Genomic DNA, 18863 nt, shown 5'->3' with positions numbered 1-18863 from the left:
TGCCTTAGCAATAAGACTAGAACATTTGTTTAAGATGTCACTTTTAGGGCGGGGCGATCGAACAGAGGTAGGACATTTGCTATGCATGTGGCTGACCTGGGACAGCCTGGGTTCAATTCCCAGCATCCTATAATGTGTCCTGAGCCTGCCAGGAGTAACTCCTGAGTGTCGCCTCTGGGTGTGTCCCAAAACCCAAAAATAATAAATAAATAAAAAATAAAATGCTACTTGTAGGGGCCAGAGAGAGTAGAGGGGAAAGGTTCTTGTTTTGCATATGGCTGACCTAGGTTCAATCCCTGGCATCATATATGGTCCCTTAAGCACCATCATGAATTGCACAGAGCAAGGAGTAGCCCACAAGCACTGCGAGATATGACCCAATCAAACCCCTATAAGCTGAAAAAAAAATGTTTTAAATAACAACATTTTTTTTGTTTTTGGGCCACACCCAGTGACACTCAGGAGTTACTCCTGGCTATATACTTAGAAATCGCTCCTGGCTTGGGGGACCATATGGGATGCCGGGGGGGGGGGGGGGGTGGAACCATGGTCCATCCTAGGCTAGCACGAGCAAGGCAAATGCCTTACCACTTGCGCCACCACACCAGCCCCTATTTTTAATGCTGAAATAAATATAAGATCTCTATTGCATTGAAATATAAACTTAATTTCTTTTATTCTTATTTTCTTTTTTAGGGGGCCACACATGGTGACACTCAGGGGTTACTCCTGGCTATGCACTCAGAAATCATTCCTGGTTTGGGGGACCATATAGGAGATCGAACCGCAGTTCGTCCTAGGTCAGCACATGCAAGTCAAATGACCTACCGCTTACCCAGCACTCTGGCCTCATAAACTTAATTTCTGTTGGATTCACCAGTTGATAGACATTCAGCTCCTATATTAATAAGATAATTACAGGAAACTGTCAAAGGAACTGTCTGCACTGTTTTTTTTCATACATCTCCATCCACTTTAATTATATTCAAAATAATACCCATAATCCAGGCCCTCCTATTCTTTTCAAAACAAAGCCTCATTATTTGATCATGAAGTATGTAGGTTCTGAGATATTTTTTGCTCAGCTCTTTTCAACAAGGACTTACAGGCTGCACTATTAATTTCAACACATTTGCTTCTCAGACTTCACATTTTTCTTCAGCATTCCTTGGTGTGCTGTTGACATTTGGTAAATAAAAAGGCCAGTGAGCATGGAAGCACGTTGCATTGTGGGGGAGGGAGCAGGTCGGGGCTTGGTGTCACTCAGCACTCATTCCACAGCTCTCAGAGCAGGAGTAAAGTTAGACTTCTTCAAGACCTTCCTATCTCTGTTATTGCAAAGATGCCAAAATCATTTTGCATATCTGACGTCAGGAACCTTCCTTTCAAGCTAAGAATAGAATTAACATATGTAAGTCATCATCAAAATCAAATCCCCCTCTTGTGGTTAAGATGCATTAGGCAAAGTCTCGCCTGAGTGGACAGACAGCAGGTGCAGCAGTGACCTTGGGCTGAACACTTGAGGCAGTGGCTTGGCCTTGTTTACATCTACATTGGTTGTCTTAAACATAGTGTTTATCCATTGGCTGTTTAAAGGGGCCCCTGATTTTCCTTAAACATCTGTGAAAATCTATTCCAGAGAAGGAAGCCAGGCAGTAGAGAAAACAGGGATATGAGTCTCAGAAAGCATTTCCACATATTTTCACCAGCATATTTCAAACCATAAGATACAGATATACAGATATGCATACTTAAAAATGATGAAAGAAGGGGCCTGAGAGATAGCATGGAGGTAAGGCATTGCCTTGCATGCGGCAGGTCGGTGGTTCAAATCTCGGCATCCCATATGGTCTCCTGAGCCTGCCAGGAGCGATTTCTGAGCGTGGAGCCAGGAGTGACCCCTGAGTGCTGCCAGGTGTGACCCAAAAACCAAAAAAAAAAAAAAAAAAAAAGATGAAAGAAAAAAAGCATACCTTTAAATATAGAGAAAGAGGCATAGATGGATCCATAAAATCTGTGTAAATAAGTTAAAAGTCTTGGAATTTATTAATGGGCTCTGTGAGGAGCATTCACCTCTAGGCATGAGGGTGAAAGTTGAATACCCAGAACCCGCTAACATGCCCAGTATGATTCTGGCCAGAATCATACTGCTTTCTATAACCACCACAAAGTCGCTGATCTCTAGCATAACACAACCAAGTGCAAGTATCAAGATTAAAGTATGCAATCCCTGACTATATATCACACCATCAAAAGAAAAGGGGCCAGAGGTGCAGCGCAGCTCGTAGAATGTTTGCCCTGCATGTGGCTGACCAAGATTCAATCCCCTGAGCCTTCTAGGAGTAATTTCTGAGTGCAGAGTCAGGAGTAACCCCTGAGCACTGTCAGGTGTGACCCAGACACCTCAAAAAGAAAAAAGAGAGAGAAAGAGAGAAGGAAGGAATGGAAAGAAAGATGTTTCCTCCAATGGAGCTAGATTAAATAACATTTCAAGAAAAATTCCAAGAAAATTTTTTTCTAGAGCTTGTCTGAAACATAGAGCAATATGGAATATATACATATACATATATACAATTATTTTTTAAAGTAAGTAGAAAGTTATAGGACTCATAATACCTAATTGCAAAATTCACTATAAAACATTGGAATTCAACAGGCATAACCCTGCCACTAGGGTGCAGAGAACAATGTCTGAAGACATTCTAATGGTCACAACTGGCATTTATTGGACAGAGATCAGAGATTCTGTTTAACATCCTGAACTCCTCACAACAAAGAATTGCCTAGTCCTAAAAGCCAGTAAGGTTACAGAGCATCATCAATCCCACTCCTGGGTTTTTCCCCAAGAGGATAAAAACTCCCCACACAGATTTGGACTTTTACACTTCAAACTGGAAAGAATCCACATACAGATCAGCTGTGGGTGGATATAAGCATACTGTACTGCACTGAATACTAGCCCACTAGAGGACTAAGACACAAACATGCAAGCACCGATGATTCTCAGGGGTATTGCACTAAATGCAAGTCATTAGATGCATTAAGGCCTGATAACATTGACAAAGCCTTCAGTAAAGGCTATGGACAGAGAATGGATTGGTGCTTGTCAGGACTGGGTGGGTCTAGGGGAAATCTTTCTGCAAAGATGAGGGAATATTTAGTGTTAATGGGTGTGGTCTACATCTGGACCACCAAGGTGAATCCTCAATTATAGCCTTTGATTAAAACTTAACTTGCCATGCTCCTAAAAAGAGTGAATTTTTAGGTCTCAAAAATTCTCCCAGTAGCCATCAATCTTCCTCTTCCTTAACGTAATTTTGGGTGGTTCCAGGCTGGTGTGCTATTCACTTGACCCAGAAAAATCTATGAAATCATACAAATCAAGAGGCTCAAACCTTTGTGTTCTATTTGAGAACATCCAGAGAAATTGTACAGGACATCAGAAGCTTGCATAGCCAAAAAGCCATTAAGCAACTGAAGGATGTCACTCCACAGAAGGGGTGTGTGTGTGTGTGTGGTGTGTGTGTGTGTGTGTGTGTTTCCATTATTACAGTGGTGGTAGGTATGCCCAGAACAAATAAAATCCATAACTAAAAAGAATTTTTAATGCACATCCTTAAAAATGCAGGAAGTCAGACCAGAGAGTCTAGTCATTGAGTATATCCAGGTGAAAAAGGAGCCCAAGATGTACCAAAGAGCTTACAGGGACCACTCAAGGTGAGATTTTGTGAGTTCACTATAGGAGTTTCCCATGCCACAGTGAGATGCTCCTGATAGGGAAAGAGCAAACTGTTCCATATCCTGAAGAAGAGGATGCACCAAAGAAGAATTTTCATAGAAGAAGCTGAAGAAGCAAAACTGTGTGACCCAGGAATAAATTAAGCATAAAATTAATAGAAATACATATTTTTAAAGTGACTTTCACTGTAGGCACATTTCCTCTTTAAAAACTCAAAAGAAGAAAGAAACTGGGGGCTCATGGGTGTGCTTTCTTTTGTACAGCATGACATTTCAAAAACCAAAATCAGTTGGTGACATTTAAAGGCAAGATTTTTATTTAAAAGCTTTTTTTTTCTTTTTCAGTCACTCAGGAAGGTGCTCAGGAATCAAAGTTGCACTCTAGTCCTTTGATCTATGGCTCAAACTCTAATTTCAGAGCTTTCCTTAAGAAGTCAGGACTTGGGTACCCTGAACTGGTTCCCTCACAGACTAGAGTTGAGCAGAGAAGGCTTCTTTGGACAAGACACTTTTTTTTGTTTGTTTTGGTTTGGGGTCATACCTGGCATTACTCAGGGGTTATGCCTGGCTGAGCTCAGAAGTTACTCCTGGCAAAAAAAAAAAGAAAAGGAAAGAAAGAAAGAAAGAAAGAAAGAAAGAAAGAAAGAAAGAAAGAAAGAAAGAAAGAAAGAAAGAAAGAAAGAAAGAAAGAAAGAAAGAAAGAAAGAAAGAAAGAAAGAAAGAAAGAAAGAAAGAAAGAAAGAAAGAAAGAAAGAAAGAAAGAAAGAAAGAGAGAGAGAGAGAGAGAGAGAGAGAAAGAAAGAAAGAAAGAAAGAAAGAAAGAAAGAAAGAAAGAAAGAAAGAAAGAAAGAAAGAAAGAAAGAGAGAAAGAGAGAAAGAAAGAAAGAGAAAGAAAGAAAGAAGAAAGAAAGAGAAAGAAAGAAGAAAGAAAGAAAGAGAGAGAAAGAGAAAGAAAGAGAAAGAAAGAAGAAAGAAAGAAAGAAAGAAAGAGAGAGAAAGAAAGAAAGAAAGAAAGAAAGAAAGAAAAAAAGAAAGAAAGAAAGAAAGAAAGAAAGAAAGAAAGAAAGAAAGAAAGAAAGAAAGAAAGAAAGAAAGAAAGAAAGAAAGAAAGAAAGAAAGAAAGAAAGAAAGAAAGAAAGAAAGAAAGAAAGAAAAAGAAAGAAAGAAAGAAAGAAAAAGAAAGAAATTACTCCTGGCAACCTCAGGGGATCATATGGGATGCTAGGAATTGAATCCAGGTTGGCTCCCCTGCAAGGCAAATGCCCTACCCACTGTGCCCTCAAAGTAAATATTTCTTATCTCACATATATTTATATCCCCTATCTAACCAGTTCACAGATCTGCTACTTCATTCCCAATAAGGATATGTCCTGGGTTTCTTGAAATGTCCAAGAGCAAGGCTAGGCTTGGCTTGTTCCACTGAACATCCAGGCTCTCAGGGCAGAGAATTCAATTCAGTAATAGAGCACTTGCTTTGTGTGTTTGAGAGCCTGACTAACGAAAATTGCCCATTGGTATATTTTATTTTGCTTTTTCTTTTTTATTTGCGGGGCCACCTCGACAGGTGTTATTTCTGGCTCCATACTCAGGAGTCATGGTGGCACAAGAGACCATATGAGATGCTGGGAATCAAGCCTGGTGCCTTATCTGCTATATTATCTCTCCAACCCCAACCCATTGATATATTTTAAGCAGGAGTGAGAAAGGTCAATGGATTTAATGCATGATTTGCATTTTCAGACATGCAGGAGACCTGTATCCAATCCCTAGCACCATGTAGGCCCCCAACTACCACCAGGAGCAACCCCCAAGAACTGAGCTGAGGGTCATCCCTGTGCACCAGTAGGTATGACTCCCAAAGAAAAACAAAATAAATGTTAATAATCTAGAGAAAAGTTTTCCCTGGCATATACCATGTGTTTGATAAAAAGTGCCAAAGTAGTGTCTCTCACTGACCACCTCAGCTACAATAACTGGCACAATAACTGACCACCTTCAGCTACAATAACTGGCACAATAAATACCCAGAGGACTCGTTGCTCCTTTGCTCCTTCAGTCTCCATAGAGTCACCATCCCAAGCTGCCATCCCGTGACCCAGAATAATGTCTCCTTCTGTGTGCTTAGAAAACCCTGTACTATGTTGTCAAGCAACCAAAATGTTTTAGGACCATTCCAACTATTCATTCTTGTCTAAAGCAGAGGAGAGTTGTGTGTTCTTTTATTTTTTCTTTTGCAATTAAATAGAAAAAGGAAAAAAGAAAACCACAATACAGCTTAAAGGTTAATAAAAATTAAAAGTAAAGTGTGCACATTCAAGCTGATTATTCTCTCTGATATTCAGCCTTTTAATACTCAGATTAGTATATTCTGGGAGAGTCACTAGTCAGCACCTGATTTCAATCACTGCTTCTATGGTGAGGTGAAATTTTAGGAAGGACTGTAAGGCAGGAGTGGAGATACAATTCCCATTCAATGTATTAAATTTAGTACTGCTGTTCCTAAAATACTTTGTGTGGGGGATGAGGTTGAAAAGGGAAGCAAGGATAGGAAATCTTGTATGCATCTTTGGAGCACTAATAATTATTATTAATTAGTACAATGTACCAGTGAATTTTATGAGGTCAACCACATCTGGTGGGAGAAAATAAAACACCAAATTAACCATCCTTGCTATATTCTTTTAATGTGTAAAACAGAATAAGGAAGTATGTCATAATGTAATATTATCCTGTCTTAACCCTCTCGTGATATCTATCTCCTCATTTTTCTACTTTCCTTTATAGAAACGATTTATGGGCCAGAGATATAGCTAAGTGAGACAGAGCACATGCTTTGTGTGCTGGAGCTCCAAGTTCTATCCCTAGCACTGCATGACCCACAAGTACAGCCAAAAGTGATTTCCAAGCACTGAGCTCAGAATATCCCCCAGAAGCCCGCTAGACTCTAAAGAGTTGTCTTCTCATCTGTCTCCAATTTCTCTTCATCCTAAGAGCCAGATAGATATCTCAAAAAGTTGGAGAGCATATCTTGAATGTAAAAGCCCTAGGTTTAACCCTGGTAACACATAGTTCTCTGTACACAGAATAAAAGAGTAGCCCCTAAGCACTGCCCAGTAGAGGGAAAATACACACACACACACACACACACACACACACACACACACACACATCAAGATGTTTTAATTAATTTATTTAAGCACCATGGTTACAAAATTGTTCATTGTTGGATTTCAGTCATACAATGTATGCCATCCTTCACAAGGGCACCCTTTCCATCACCCCTGCCTTGCTTTAGGGTAGGCAATTTCTCTCTTCTCTCTCTCTCTTTCTCTATTTCTCTCTTCCTCCCTCCTCCTTTTTTGATACTTAGGTCACTATTGTTAATGGAGGGATGCTTTGCCTGTTAATTTCTTCACTTTCAGCGCTGATCAGTTCCAACTATCATTGTCCTTCTAGACCTTTCTCTACTTCAGCTACACTCACTGCTCTTTATGGTGAGCTTTCTTCCTAGGGCAAGACCTCCTGAGCTTTGTCTCTATTGTCTTTGGGTCTTATTACCATATTATCACTTGTTTTCCTTATATCCCACAAATTAAAATCAAGATTTTTGTCCCAATCACTATCACAGTCACCAAACACTCCACATCTTCAAACCCAATATTTATTGCTTGTTCTTATCTAATATGATACAGACATCGCAGGTAACCCCTGGGTCCTGCATCCATATGTAAATTCAACACACAGAACCCTAAATATTTATGTTGTTACTTTACTAACAGAAAACGCAGGTATATTCCCTCTGCTGATGGTAGCTGTTTTGACCAGGTCATACAGAGTTCCCCAATGTCTATATCTCATAATATCTTGGTTCCACAATGTTGTCTGTGTGTGTGTGCATGTACGCATGTACACACACATGTGTTTATTACTCAGTCCCTCTGGCTGTCCCCATCTCTTGAGTCCCTAAAAACTGCAGTAACCCAATACCCATTGTTCAGATCTTCCCTTTCTCTCTGGGTTTCTTCTCCAGTTCTGTGCTGACAACTCCCACTTTTACATCTCTGCATCCAATAGCTGCCCAGAACTCATACTACTTTGTTCAACATACATCTCAGTTTAGGGGAACATTTCAAGTTTAAGAAACTCAGACCAAGTCTTTCTTTCATCCCATGATCCTGAGATGCCAACAATCTATTCATCTCAACTAATGGTAACAATCTTTCTAGTTGTTGGAGTCAAAACTCTTTAGACCTTTCTTTCTCATCTCACCTCTTTTACATCTGGAAATGTAATTAGTATCTTCAAATACCAAAATACTATCTTTTTTTTTTTTTGGTTTATGGGCCACACCCGGCATTGCTTGGAGGTTGCTTCTGGCTCTGTGCTCAGAAATCACTCCTGGCAGGCTCAGGGGACCATATGGGATGCCGGGAATTGAACCCAGGTTGGCCATGTATAAGGCAAACATCCTACCCACTGTTCTATCACTTCAGCCCAAAATACTATCTTTAAAGAGTGTCCCAAATCCTAGTTATACCTCCAGCAAAGTGAACAGTTTCCAAACTTTTCATGCTTATGGGTGAATGTCCACTTAGAAATGACTGGCCTAACCCCAATTAGTCCATTTTCTAGTTTCTATCCTTGGCCTATGGTCTTTTCTCCCCATAATAGCCAAGAAGATTCCTTCAAAATTGAAGTCAAGCCTGTCACCTCTGGATTATTCTGGTTCAAAATAAAGTACCAAGTGCTCATCATGTCAATAAATCCTATATAATCTGTTCTTGATTCCTTGGTCAACATGACTCCTTACCACTCGCCTCCTGCTCACCCAACTCCACACAGCCTCCCTGCTGTTCCCAAAAACGTTAAAGCTTCAACATTTAATGACCCAATATGTGGAATATCTTCTCCCTTATATTCACTTTCAGGTCTCAACTATTCTCATCTTGGAAGCCTTTCTCTACCACTGATGATAGTAAGTTCATGTGTGAGCAGCACACGTGTGCGTGTGCGCACACACACACATACGTGCACCGGTTCTTGTTATTTGCATACCCTGATTTATTTTCCCATTCCACTGTCCAATCTACATTTACCTGTTGACAGTGCCTTGTGGAGATATCAGGGTCAGTGTACCATCTACATGAACATTTACTTATTTCTAGGGCACTTCCTAGAAATGAACACCCTCATTCCAGATGCACCATTTCAGAATCCGCAGCTTCACAAGATCTTCCAGTAAATCTCATGATAATTCTGCAAAGCACTGGGCTACTTCTCATTACCAAGAGAAGGGGGGCTTGTTTTCCTCCATCATTGTCACCTCAGAAAATGAAGATACTTCGGGGTAGGTAGAATGAGTGGACTGTGGAACTGCCGAACCTATTTTAAACAAGATCTCAAGGTAATACTTTCAAGGGTACAAGAAAAGTATCTCAGGTCAAAAGGACAGCTATAAGCCCTGCAAAGTTAGAGAGTCTCTGATCAGCAAACCCCTTCTTTCACAATGCAAATCTATTCAAGAAATAAAGTGTTTGCAACTGTCAACAACTTAGAGGAACATTTAGGAGAATCAGCTGAGCTGAGTCTAGGGAGACAGGAGTCTAAAAAGGCCAAAATGTATGAAGTATCTGCTCTGAGCTGGGTGAGAGAGAGACTTATAAATTGACAGGGAAAGCAGGGGAGAATTGGGGGAAGGGATACCCTTTAAGGAGGGCTGGAGGAAGTCCCTGGGCAGAGATCAAATCCAGGTGCTCCTCCCTCTGGTACCCTGTGCTTGCATACAAAGAATCTTTATTTTGCCTAAAAGGCTACTGTCACTGTCCAAAACTCCTCAAGATCCGCACTCCCACAGGATAAGCCATTCTTAATTTTATCACTTCTGAGCACCCAGGATCATAGAGTCAGGGTGTATATCACTCATCTTGTGAGATGCTCCTGTCAACTGCCTTTATCCTTCTCATTCACCTCTCTTTTTCCTGACCCAGTTCAGCCCCTGGACAGGCTACAAACAGCCCTACCCTTCTCTAAGAGCAAATGTCATAGACCCAGCCCAGCTTTGGAAGAATCCACTCATTTCATCATTAAAACAATCCAATGAGACTGGAACTCAGACTGTGTCCATTTCATAGATGAGAAGGCACTGAACCTTACAGGTCATTATACTGCCTGTATAAAATGTATAAAATGACAACTTCGCTTGTTTGCCTGTGGCCCCAGTGACAGAAGAAAGGATAAGGTGGGTATGTCAGAGCCCACTCTAAAAAAAACCTATATCCCCACACAAAGCATCCCAACCTCAAATATCCAAAATAGATGTCATTTTCTAAGACTAAGGTTTCCTGGAGGTGTCTGAGGGAGGAATATGGAAACAACTGACTTTCCAGGGTGTAGAAAAGATTAGGAAACCCAGTTCTCCAAGACCTAAAGAGGTTGAACAACTGCTACAAGTATTTTTCAGAAATAAAACCAAAGCACATTTCTGTCATTTTTAGAAAAAAAAAAAAAAAAGGAACAGCCATGAGCTAAGTGACAGACAGGACTCTGGCCACTGACACTCTATTGTTGATGTGGCTTCTCATGCAACCTGTGTGGACACTCTGTGGAGGTGGTAGCATCACACTACAGCTACTCTCAGATCAAGTTCAAACCCAGTTGATCCTTGCAAGTCATAGGGCTTGAGATAATGTTGCTCATTCTCCTCCTTCCAGCCTCACCTTGGACCCTCATTCAGCATGATGGCCAGGATCATCATACCTCCTCCACCACTTCCCGATCCCCATGGCTGCCACAAGTGAGAACTGAATTGCAGATAAAAATGAAGGCAGAAAGGAAACAAGGGAAAGAGCCCAGTACTCTTCCACAAAGAGAGAAAAGTCAGCAAATGTCTTCAGCAACAAACACACAAGGAACCCTGCTATCTGGAGCCACAGGTGGGAAATGGGTCATCCTGAGGAGAGCAAAAAAAAGACCCCACCCAAAAGGCATCCCCCTAAGAAGGGAAAACATGGAGGACTCTATAAGGATAGTGCTGACTTTAATGATGTTTAGCATTGTTTTATTATTTGAAAGCCCTCTCAGTCCATGCTCAGGGAGCCTGGGTACCATTCCTGGTGATACTCCAGATCATTGTGATTGACAGGACAGTGCCTGAAACTTCTTGGACTATCCTGGTGGTACCTGGAGGTCATCTGGTTCCAGGGATAGTTCAGGGATCGTTCCAGGAATGGTTCAGGACCTTGTGGATGCCAGGAATACACTCCAGCTTTTTAAGTCCTATCTGGTCCCTTTACCATTTTAGTTTTGTTTGTTTGTTTGTTTGCTTTTGGGGTCACACTTGGCATTGCTCAGGGGTTACTCCTGGCTCTGAACTCAGGAATTGCTCCTGGTGATGCTCAAGGGACATATGAAATGGTAGGGATAGAACCCAGGTCAGCTGCATGCAAGGCAAGCACCTTACCCACTGTACTTATCTTTCTCTTGATCTCCCTTCACCATTTTAAATAAAAGTGTCTTTTCTAGTTACTCCATGATCCCTGACTGAGAGAAAAGAAAGAAGACACCAGGGCTAAAACCAAAAGATAGTGATCAGAAAAGCCTCCAAAGTCAGACTCCAGTATCTGAAAGAGCCAAGAAAAGCCACAGAGGCTCAGAAGAGCCAATATAAAGGGTCAGAAGAGAGAAACTCAAAATGAATGGGTGCTGTACAAAATCCAATGCTTACACCATATGTAGGTCGTTGGACAGTTTCTGGTATCTGCCCTCAAAGAAAGAGGATCCAAAAGTAGTGTAGCAGACACAGTTTACAAAAACTATCATGAACCTGCTTCACACCGTGTGTTTCTGGCCCAATGAATATTAAGGCATTTACATGTCTCTTACTAAACTTGCTTTAAGAATTTATGCCAGAGTTCACTGAAAACTGCTGGGGGTATAATAACCGGGGATTAACATTGTTCAGAGATGTTTTCAGGTTTTAGGTACGCATCCAAATAGTCTCCACTTTGTAATCACAATAATCTGAATAGAAAATTCATTGACTCTAATTTACACACACACATGGACGCTTCCCTGCCAGGGACTCCTTGAAGTGAATGAATCAAAGATCAATGAGCTTGAAAGGAAGACAAGACACATTTTAACCTGGTAAGTTTTATCTCTAAGCAATGTGAGTTTCTCACACAATTAGGAAATTTAATCTAATTTGGGGAAGAAGAATGGGAAGAAGGAGAGCAACTGTCGGTCCTATCTACAACCACAAGTTATTAACAAAGTCAGAGTCATATTCCTTGAAAAATTAAATGTACCAAGAACCCAAAAGTTCATCACGAACCAAAGCCTGCCCTTTACAAATGCCAGAATAAGCAGTCTTGTTTCAAAGATGACTGCTTACTGCACATAGGGCAAGTTTTGAAGTGAATTAGAATAATAATCCCTAACACCCCACCTTGCAATGGATTTTTCAAAATCGCCCTAGGAATTACAGAATTTTTGTCTTGAGGATTCCTAGGAGTCTAAGAACCAAGCGTGATTACTTTAACTAATCTGCAAAACAGAGAGGATTAGATCAGTGCCCCCTTTTCAAGATGCAAGCAATCATTTTTAGGTACTTTTATCTCAAAAGCAAAGGGGGGGAAACACCCTTTGGAAAACCCAGTAAGAACTGCCCCCCAAAAGTCTCTAGTCATTGCCTGAAGTTCAAGCAAAGTGGTCTATCCAGCAGGGAGCTCCAAATACAGTGGCAGTCTCTACACGAACCGTGTCCTACTAAGACACATCCTCCCAAGGGTTCCGACACACACACACACACACACACACACACACACACACACACACACACACACACTCACACAATCTACACGGGAAGCAAGCGAGCCCGCGGGACCGTTTGGATCGGATCTGCAGCCGGTCCAGAGAAGAGAACCTCTTCACTTCCCCGCCCCGCCGCGCCTTCCCGGGAGACGCATTTGACAGGTCCCCCTGCTGTGGCCGCGGCCAAGGGCGGAGAACGGGCTGGCACGGGTGCTGCAAAGACCGCTCCATGCACCACCACCCCACGTCTCCAAAGCTCTTCGGGGTGACTCGGCAGCCCCAAGTGCTTACCCGGGGCGGCCAGGCAGGGTCCGGGGAGAGCCGCCAGCAGCAGGAGTCCCAGTAGCAGCAGCCGCAGCAGCAGCCGCGGCAGCCACGGCGGCGAGGGCGCATTCCGAGACGCGATGGTCCGGGGAGCCCGCGCCGGCCCGGAGCATCTCACACCCCGGCTGCACGCGGCTTCCACGCCGGCCCGGCTGAGCCCGCACTCTCCACTCCGCCCGGCTACCCCGGGGCTCCGGAGCTTCGCCTCCTGCCGAGCCATGGGGAGGAGAGGACGCTTCACACATCCAGGCCGCCGCCTCGCTGCGCACCGCGCTGAGGAACCCAGCTTTGGGCGCCCGGCTCCTCCCCGGGCATCTCCCGCCGAGCCCGGGGGTGCATGGAGCGGCGGCGGGAGCGGGCCGGGGTTCCCACGCGCGCCCGGGCCGCAAAGGGTGGGACGGGCACCGCCCGGGGTCCCCTCCCCCGGGCGGGTTCCTTCTGGCACACGGAGGGGGCGAGGCTGCGAGCCACCCAGGCTGGACTGGGCGGCCGCAGGGCGCGCTCGGGACCCTCCGGCCGCTGCCAGCTGCCGCCGCCTCTCCTGCACCCTCTCCGGGCTCGCTCGCTCCGGCTCCCGGGCCGGGAGTGTTACTGCAGCTCGGAGCGGCGCCTCATTGACAAAGGAAGCACGTAGCCAGCCACCCGAGCGGGCGAGGGAGACGAGGCAGGCGCGCGCGCGCAGCTCCGCGAGGAACCACCGCGCGCCCCCCGCTCCCGCGCGCCCCTGGGTGGGTTGGGGGGGACCCCTGGCGGCAGGCAGCCTGTGCGCCTCGGTGGTCCGGATCGGGAGGGCTGCTCCTCACCCCCTCCAGTCGATCCAGAGGGGTGCGCACCCACCGCAGAGATCGTCCGGACCCCGAAAGTGGATAGGGGTTCACTATGGGTTGAAGGGAGGGAACCCGAAAGCTCTCCAGCCAGAACGCCTTTTTTTGCAAATGGGTGTCAGTTCACGGCACTTCTCGGAAAAGCCCAGACACCTGCCCTGCTACGCCCTGGGGAAACTGAGGCGGATGTGGCCAAGGGCACGACACGCTGCAATTCAACACTCTTCTGGAAGAGCATCCTGCGGGCCATGCTCTGTGCAAAGCGGTACGCTGTATGTTGGAAAACCAGGGAACATCTTTCCTTTCAAATCTCTATGGAGAATTTCTCGTCCCAGAAATACAATTTGGTCTTCCACTCCCCAGTAAGACGAAATACACACACACACACACACACACACACACACACACACACACACACACACACACACACACACACACACACACCACTCTTGCCCTCCGCCTTCCAGTAACCCAAATCCCCACCCCAGTCAGCCCAAGTGACCTCCTTCTCTTTTCCTGGGTCATGGTAGATGGCCTTATGCAAGCTAACTAGTTTATTAGTGCTTCCTACACCCTTTGGTCAGTAAATATTTGTGAGCGCCCACTGTTTGTCAACTTTTGGCCAAGACTCTGGGGGTGTAAGTGGGGCAGGTTGGGACCCACAGCCTTGAGTCCGAGTCCGTTGGCAAATTGCCTGGTGGGTGATCTGGTATACCAAATACTGAAATCAAGGAGATCCCTGAAGATCTAGAGCTATCTGGTGAAAGTTTGTGATGCCACGTGGTTGGTTGGTATTCAATGCTCTTCTTCAACTGGAGAAGAAAATCAGTAGAACAATGGAAAGTGAGGCGTGGGGTTGCTGTGTTAAAAGAGGTGAACAAAAGCTTTCTGAGAAGCTGACGTATGAGCAAAGACCTTAAAGAGGTGAACGTCAGGAAGGTCTTTCCAGAATGAGAGACAGAACTGTCTGCAGCCCTGTACACCTACCCGCTCATGCACCCAGGGGTTGCTTTTCTGCCTCCAGGTTCACATGGGTGCTAGAAATAGCACGTTTCGGCTCAGGCACTTGGTTCTATAGTCACTTCTCACGAGTCAGATATGTCTAAGAAGACACCCCCGACTTGTTGAAATGGGACAATGCATTCTTGAGGATATTTTATTATCATTATTTTTTTTTTTTTTTTTGGTTTTTGGGCCACACCCGGCGGTGCTCAGGGGTTACTCCGGCTGTCTGCTCAGAAATAGCTCCTGGCAGGCACGGGGGACCATATGGGACGCCGGGATTCGAACCAACCACCTTTGGTCCTGGATCGGCTGCTTGCAAGGCAAACGCTGCTGTGCAATCTCTCCGGGCCCTTATTATCATTATTAAAAATGACTGTTTTTGAATAATCTCACTCATCGTGGGCTATCAGGAAAATAAAAGACAGTGTGGGATGATATCCAGAGACAATAGAAATGAGGATTAGGATGATCAGCCCATGGTAGGAAACTTGCCTAACAAAGAGAAGAGTGCGGTTAGAGTAGAGAAGCGTCTAATATGAAAGAGACAGTCACGCATCTGTTCATGTGCAGGAATATAAATCACAATGTCACAAAAATAAGAGAGAGGCAGGAGAGTATGGATGAGAGAAGAGGACATCAGGGAGGGTGAGAGGGAAACTGGGGACTTTAGTGGCAGGAAATATGCACTGGTAGAGATTGTTATACATTGTATGACTGTAACTCAATAATGAACGACTTTGAGAGGGGCCAGAGAGTGGGCCATTTGTCTTGCATGCTGCCAACCCGGAAGGGGCTCGGTTCAATTCTCGGCATCCCATATGGTCCCCCAGCCTGCTGGGACAATTTCTGAGTGCAGAGCCAGAAGTGACCCCTGAGCGCCGCTGGGTGTGCCCCCAAAACCAATCAATAAGTAAATAAATAAAGTTTTAACAAATGAACAACTTTGTGAAGAAAAAAACTATATTACATGCAGCCTTGTATTCATGGCGTTTAAATAAAAATATATTAAAAAGAAAAGAAAAGAAAAGAAAATATTTTTGGTTTTTTAGGTCACACCCGGCAACGTTTAAGGGTTACTCCTGGCTCTGCACTCAGAAATCGCTCTTGGCAGGCATGGGAGACCATATAGGATGCTGGGATTCGAACCACCGTCAGTCCTGGGTCAGCCGCTTGCAAGGCAAACGCCCTACCACTGTGCTATCTCTCTGGCTCCAATAAAATTTAATGTTTGATAAAAAAATAATTAACTTTTTTTTTAAATTTTAGTTTGAAGTCACACACCCACCTGTGTTCAAGGCTTACTTTCAGTTCTGAGTTCAGGGATCACTCCCGAGGGTGCTGGAGTGATACGTGGTGCCAGGACCAAACCAGTCTAGTCTATGTTCAAGATCTTAACCCAATCTCTCCAACCAACTGTTTTTAAGAGAGTATTAATTTTGATAGAGGCACAAAAAACTAATTCTTAAAAGAGTTTCTTTGAGATTCTAAGGAAAAATCAACATGATTCATAATAAGGATGTGTGTGTGTTTGGGGCTGGCTGGCTGTGTAGGGAAATTGTCACTGCAGGAAGTGGCATAAATTTGGATTGGAACAGCTAAAGTATTGAAGAGCATGAAGTACCAACAGGGCAGCACTGAGTAAAGGTGGGAAGGAAGCTGGGGGTGGGGGTGGAGGGAAGGGGAATATTCAGGAACCCTAGAACTCTTAGAACAGGAGGAAGAAAGAAAAGGGGCGAGTTGTTTTTTCCTTGTTTTTTTTTAATTGTTTAAATATGTTATTTAAATACCATGATTATAAAGCTTTTCATGATTGGATTTCAGTCTTACAATGTATACTCCCTTCTATCAGTGCCCATTTTCCAGCACCGATGTCCTCAGTTTCCCTCCTGCCTGCCTCTGGGTCAATCATTTTACTTCTCTCTCTCTCTCTCTCTCTCTCTCTCTCTCTCTCTCTCTCTCTCTTTCTCTCTCTCTCTCTTTCTCTCTCTCTCTCTCTCTCTCTCTCCTCTCTCTGTCATCTCTCTCTCACCCTATTTTCCTTTTCTGGCACTGTAGTTTGCACTATTGTTAACGACAGAGTACAATGAATATCACTTTATCTCCTTTCAGCACCCAGTTCTTGTCCAGAATGATAAATCTCAACTACCATTGTCACTGTCATAATAGTCCCTTCTCTCCTCTAACTGCACTGCTCCATTATTTATGGCAAACTTCCTATCAATGCTTGGTCCTCCTGACCTTTGTCTCTAATGTCTCTGGATATCATTGCCATACTATTTTTCCCTTGTATCCCACAAATGAGTCTGATCATTCTGTCTATTCCTTTCCCTATGACTCATTTTACTCAGCATAATACTCTCTATCTCCATCCACATATAAGCAAATTTTATGACTTCATCTTTCCAAATAGCCATGTGGTATTTAATTGTGTAGATGTACCACAGTATCTTTATTCACTCATCTGTTCTCTGGCACTTGGGTTGTTTTCAGATTCTGGCTATTATAAATAGTGTTGTGATGAACATAAGAATGCAGAGGAGCAAGTTTTAGGAGTACATTTTGACTACTCCTAGAAAAAGAAGGAGGGGAAAGGGCAGCCAGCAGAACAAACACCAGTTACATTCTAGATTTGGGGCTAAAAGCTGAGGTTTGCCAAGGTAGACCTAGAAATGATCCAGGAAAAGGCAATGATCAGACCATGAGAAGAAAGACCAGATCATAGTGGAGAGAGATCTGGGGACCAACTGCCAAGGGGCTGAGAAATAGCTACTGCATAGCTCCAAAAGATCATTGTGATGCAAGAAAGATTTTTTTTTCTATACAACTTGCCAGTTCCAGATGAACTATATGCTACTTGTCAGTGTTCAAGGTGGTTAGACTAGTAGTAGACTACTAGACTACTAGACTTGTTTCCAGGCCAGACATAATTTCTTCAAAAAGCCAGTGGTTGGTGAAGGGGGTGGACTCATCCAATGGCAACATTTTATTATTCTTAGTGGTCTAATCACAAACAATTTTTATGTCATTGCAAGGGGAGACTTGTGACACAAGGGCAGCAACCACGCAACAAGTCCTGACTCCCACCTGCCTATCCAGGTGACCCATCTTTACCTGCCAACTGCATATTCTGTAAGTGCTAATACTCCAAAAATAGCATAATGAGGTGGGCTGTATGAGCATTTTGTGGGGGGGAGGGGAGGTTTGGAACCATATTCAATGCTGCTCAGAGGTTACTCCTGGCTCTGCACTTAGAAATTACTCCTGGGAGTGTTGAAGAGACCATATTCCCATGGGGATCAAACCTAAATTGGCAGCATGCAAGACAAATGCCCTACCTGCTGTACTATAACTTCAGCCCCAAACTTCTTATTCAACAAATACATTTACCACCATTTCCCAACTCTTTTTTTTGTTTTGTTTTTGTTTTTGTTTTTGGGCCACACCCGGCGGTGCTCAGGGGTTCCTGGCTGTCTGCTCAGAAATAGCTCTTGGCAGGCACGGGGGACCATATGGGACACCAGGATTTGAATCAACCAACCACCTTTGGTCCTGGATCAGCTGCTTGCAAGGCAAACGCCGCTGTGCTATCTCTCCGGGCCCCCATTTCCCAACTCTTATCAAAGATCCTAATTCTGTTTTCCTCTCCTTTCTCCTTCACCATTATTTCAGTCTTTATCTTCAATAAATAACAACTAGAAGAAATATGATTGAAAGTAGTAAAAATTGTGTTCCCAAGTAAAAAAAAAATCAAAGAGCAATCCTCCATAGTAAAATCAGAATAGTTTGAATTATTGAAAAATCAGTTGACAACGTTATGTGTATATTGTAGCAGTAACTTGAGAGCAATGTGGTGAATATTCAGAACAGAACTGTGTCCATCATCTCTAGAACACAGATGGGTGGAAAGCTGGCTATTTCTGCCTGAAAGAGGAGAGGTGAAAGATGGTAATATAGAAAGGTAGGGGTGGGCCACATTCAACTGTGCTCAGGTATTAGTTCTGGCTCTAGGCTCAGGGATCACTTCAGAAGAGGATGATAAGCAGTACTTGGATTTGATATGGGGTTTACAGCATGCAAGGCAAGCACCTTACCCTCGATTCTACCTCTCTAGTTGAAAAAAAAAATAACATTTAGAATTTGCCTTGGCATTTAGCTCAGAAT

At 43.7% G+C, this 18863-nt stretch overlaps 1 protein-coding gene across 3 annotated transcripts in view; it reads right to left on the bottom strand.

Annotated features, from left to right (window-relative positions):
* KIAA1549L (KIAA1549 like) overlaps positions 1 to 13139 on the bottom strand; it is a 311480-nt gene extending 298341 nt beyond the window's left edge. For all 3 annotated transcript variants that reach the window (XM_049780074.1, XM_049780075.1, XM_049780076.1), the window contains exon 1: positions 12841 to 13139. In XM_049780074.1, coding sequence (XP_049636031.1) covers positions 12841 to 13093 — 253 coding nt within the window. In that variant the 5' untranslated portion in view covers positions 13094 to 13139. The remainder of the gene's footprint in view (positions 1 to 12840) is intronic.
* Between the last annotated feature and the right edge of the window lie 5724 nt (positions 13140 to 18863).

The sequence above is a fragment of the Suncus etruscus genome, chromosome 9 (genome assembly GCF_024139225.1).
Source record: "Suncus etruscus isolate mSunEtr1 chromosome 9, mSunEtr1.pri.cur, whole genome shotgun sequence".
In the NCBI taxonomy this organism is placed as follows: domain Eukaryota; kingdom Metazoa; phylum Chordata; class Mammalia; order Eulipotyphla; family Soricidae; genus Suncus; species Suncus etruscus.
The sequence above is the reverse complement of the archived record's forward strand: the minus strand, read 5'-3'. Positions and strand labels throughout refer to the sequence as shown.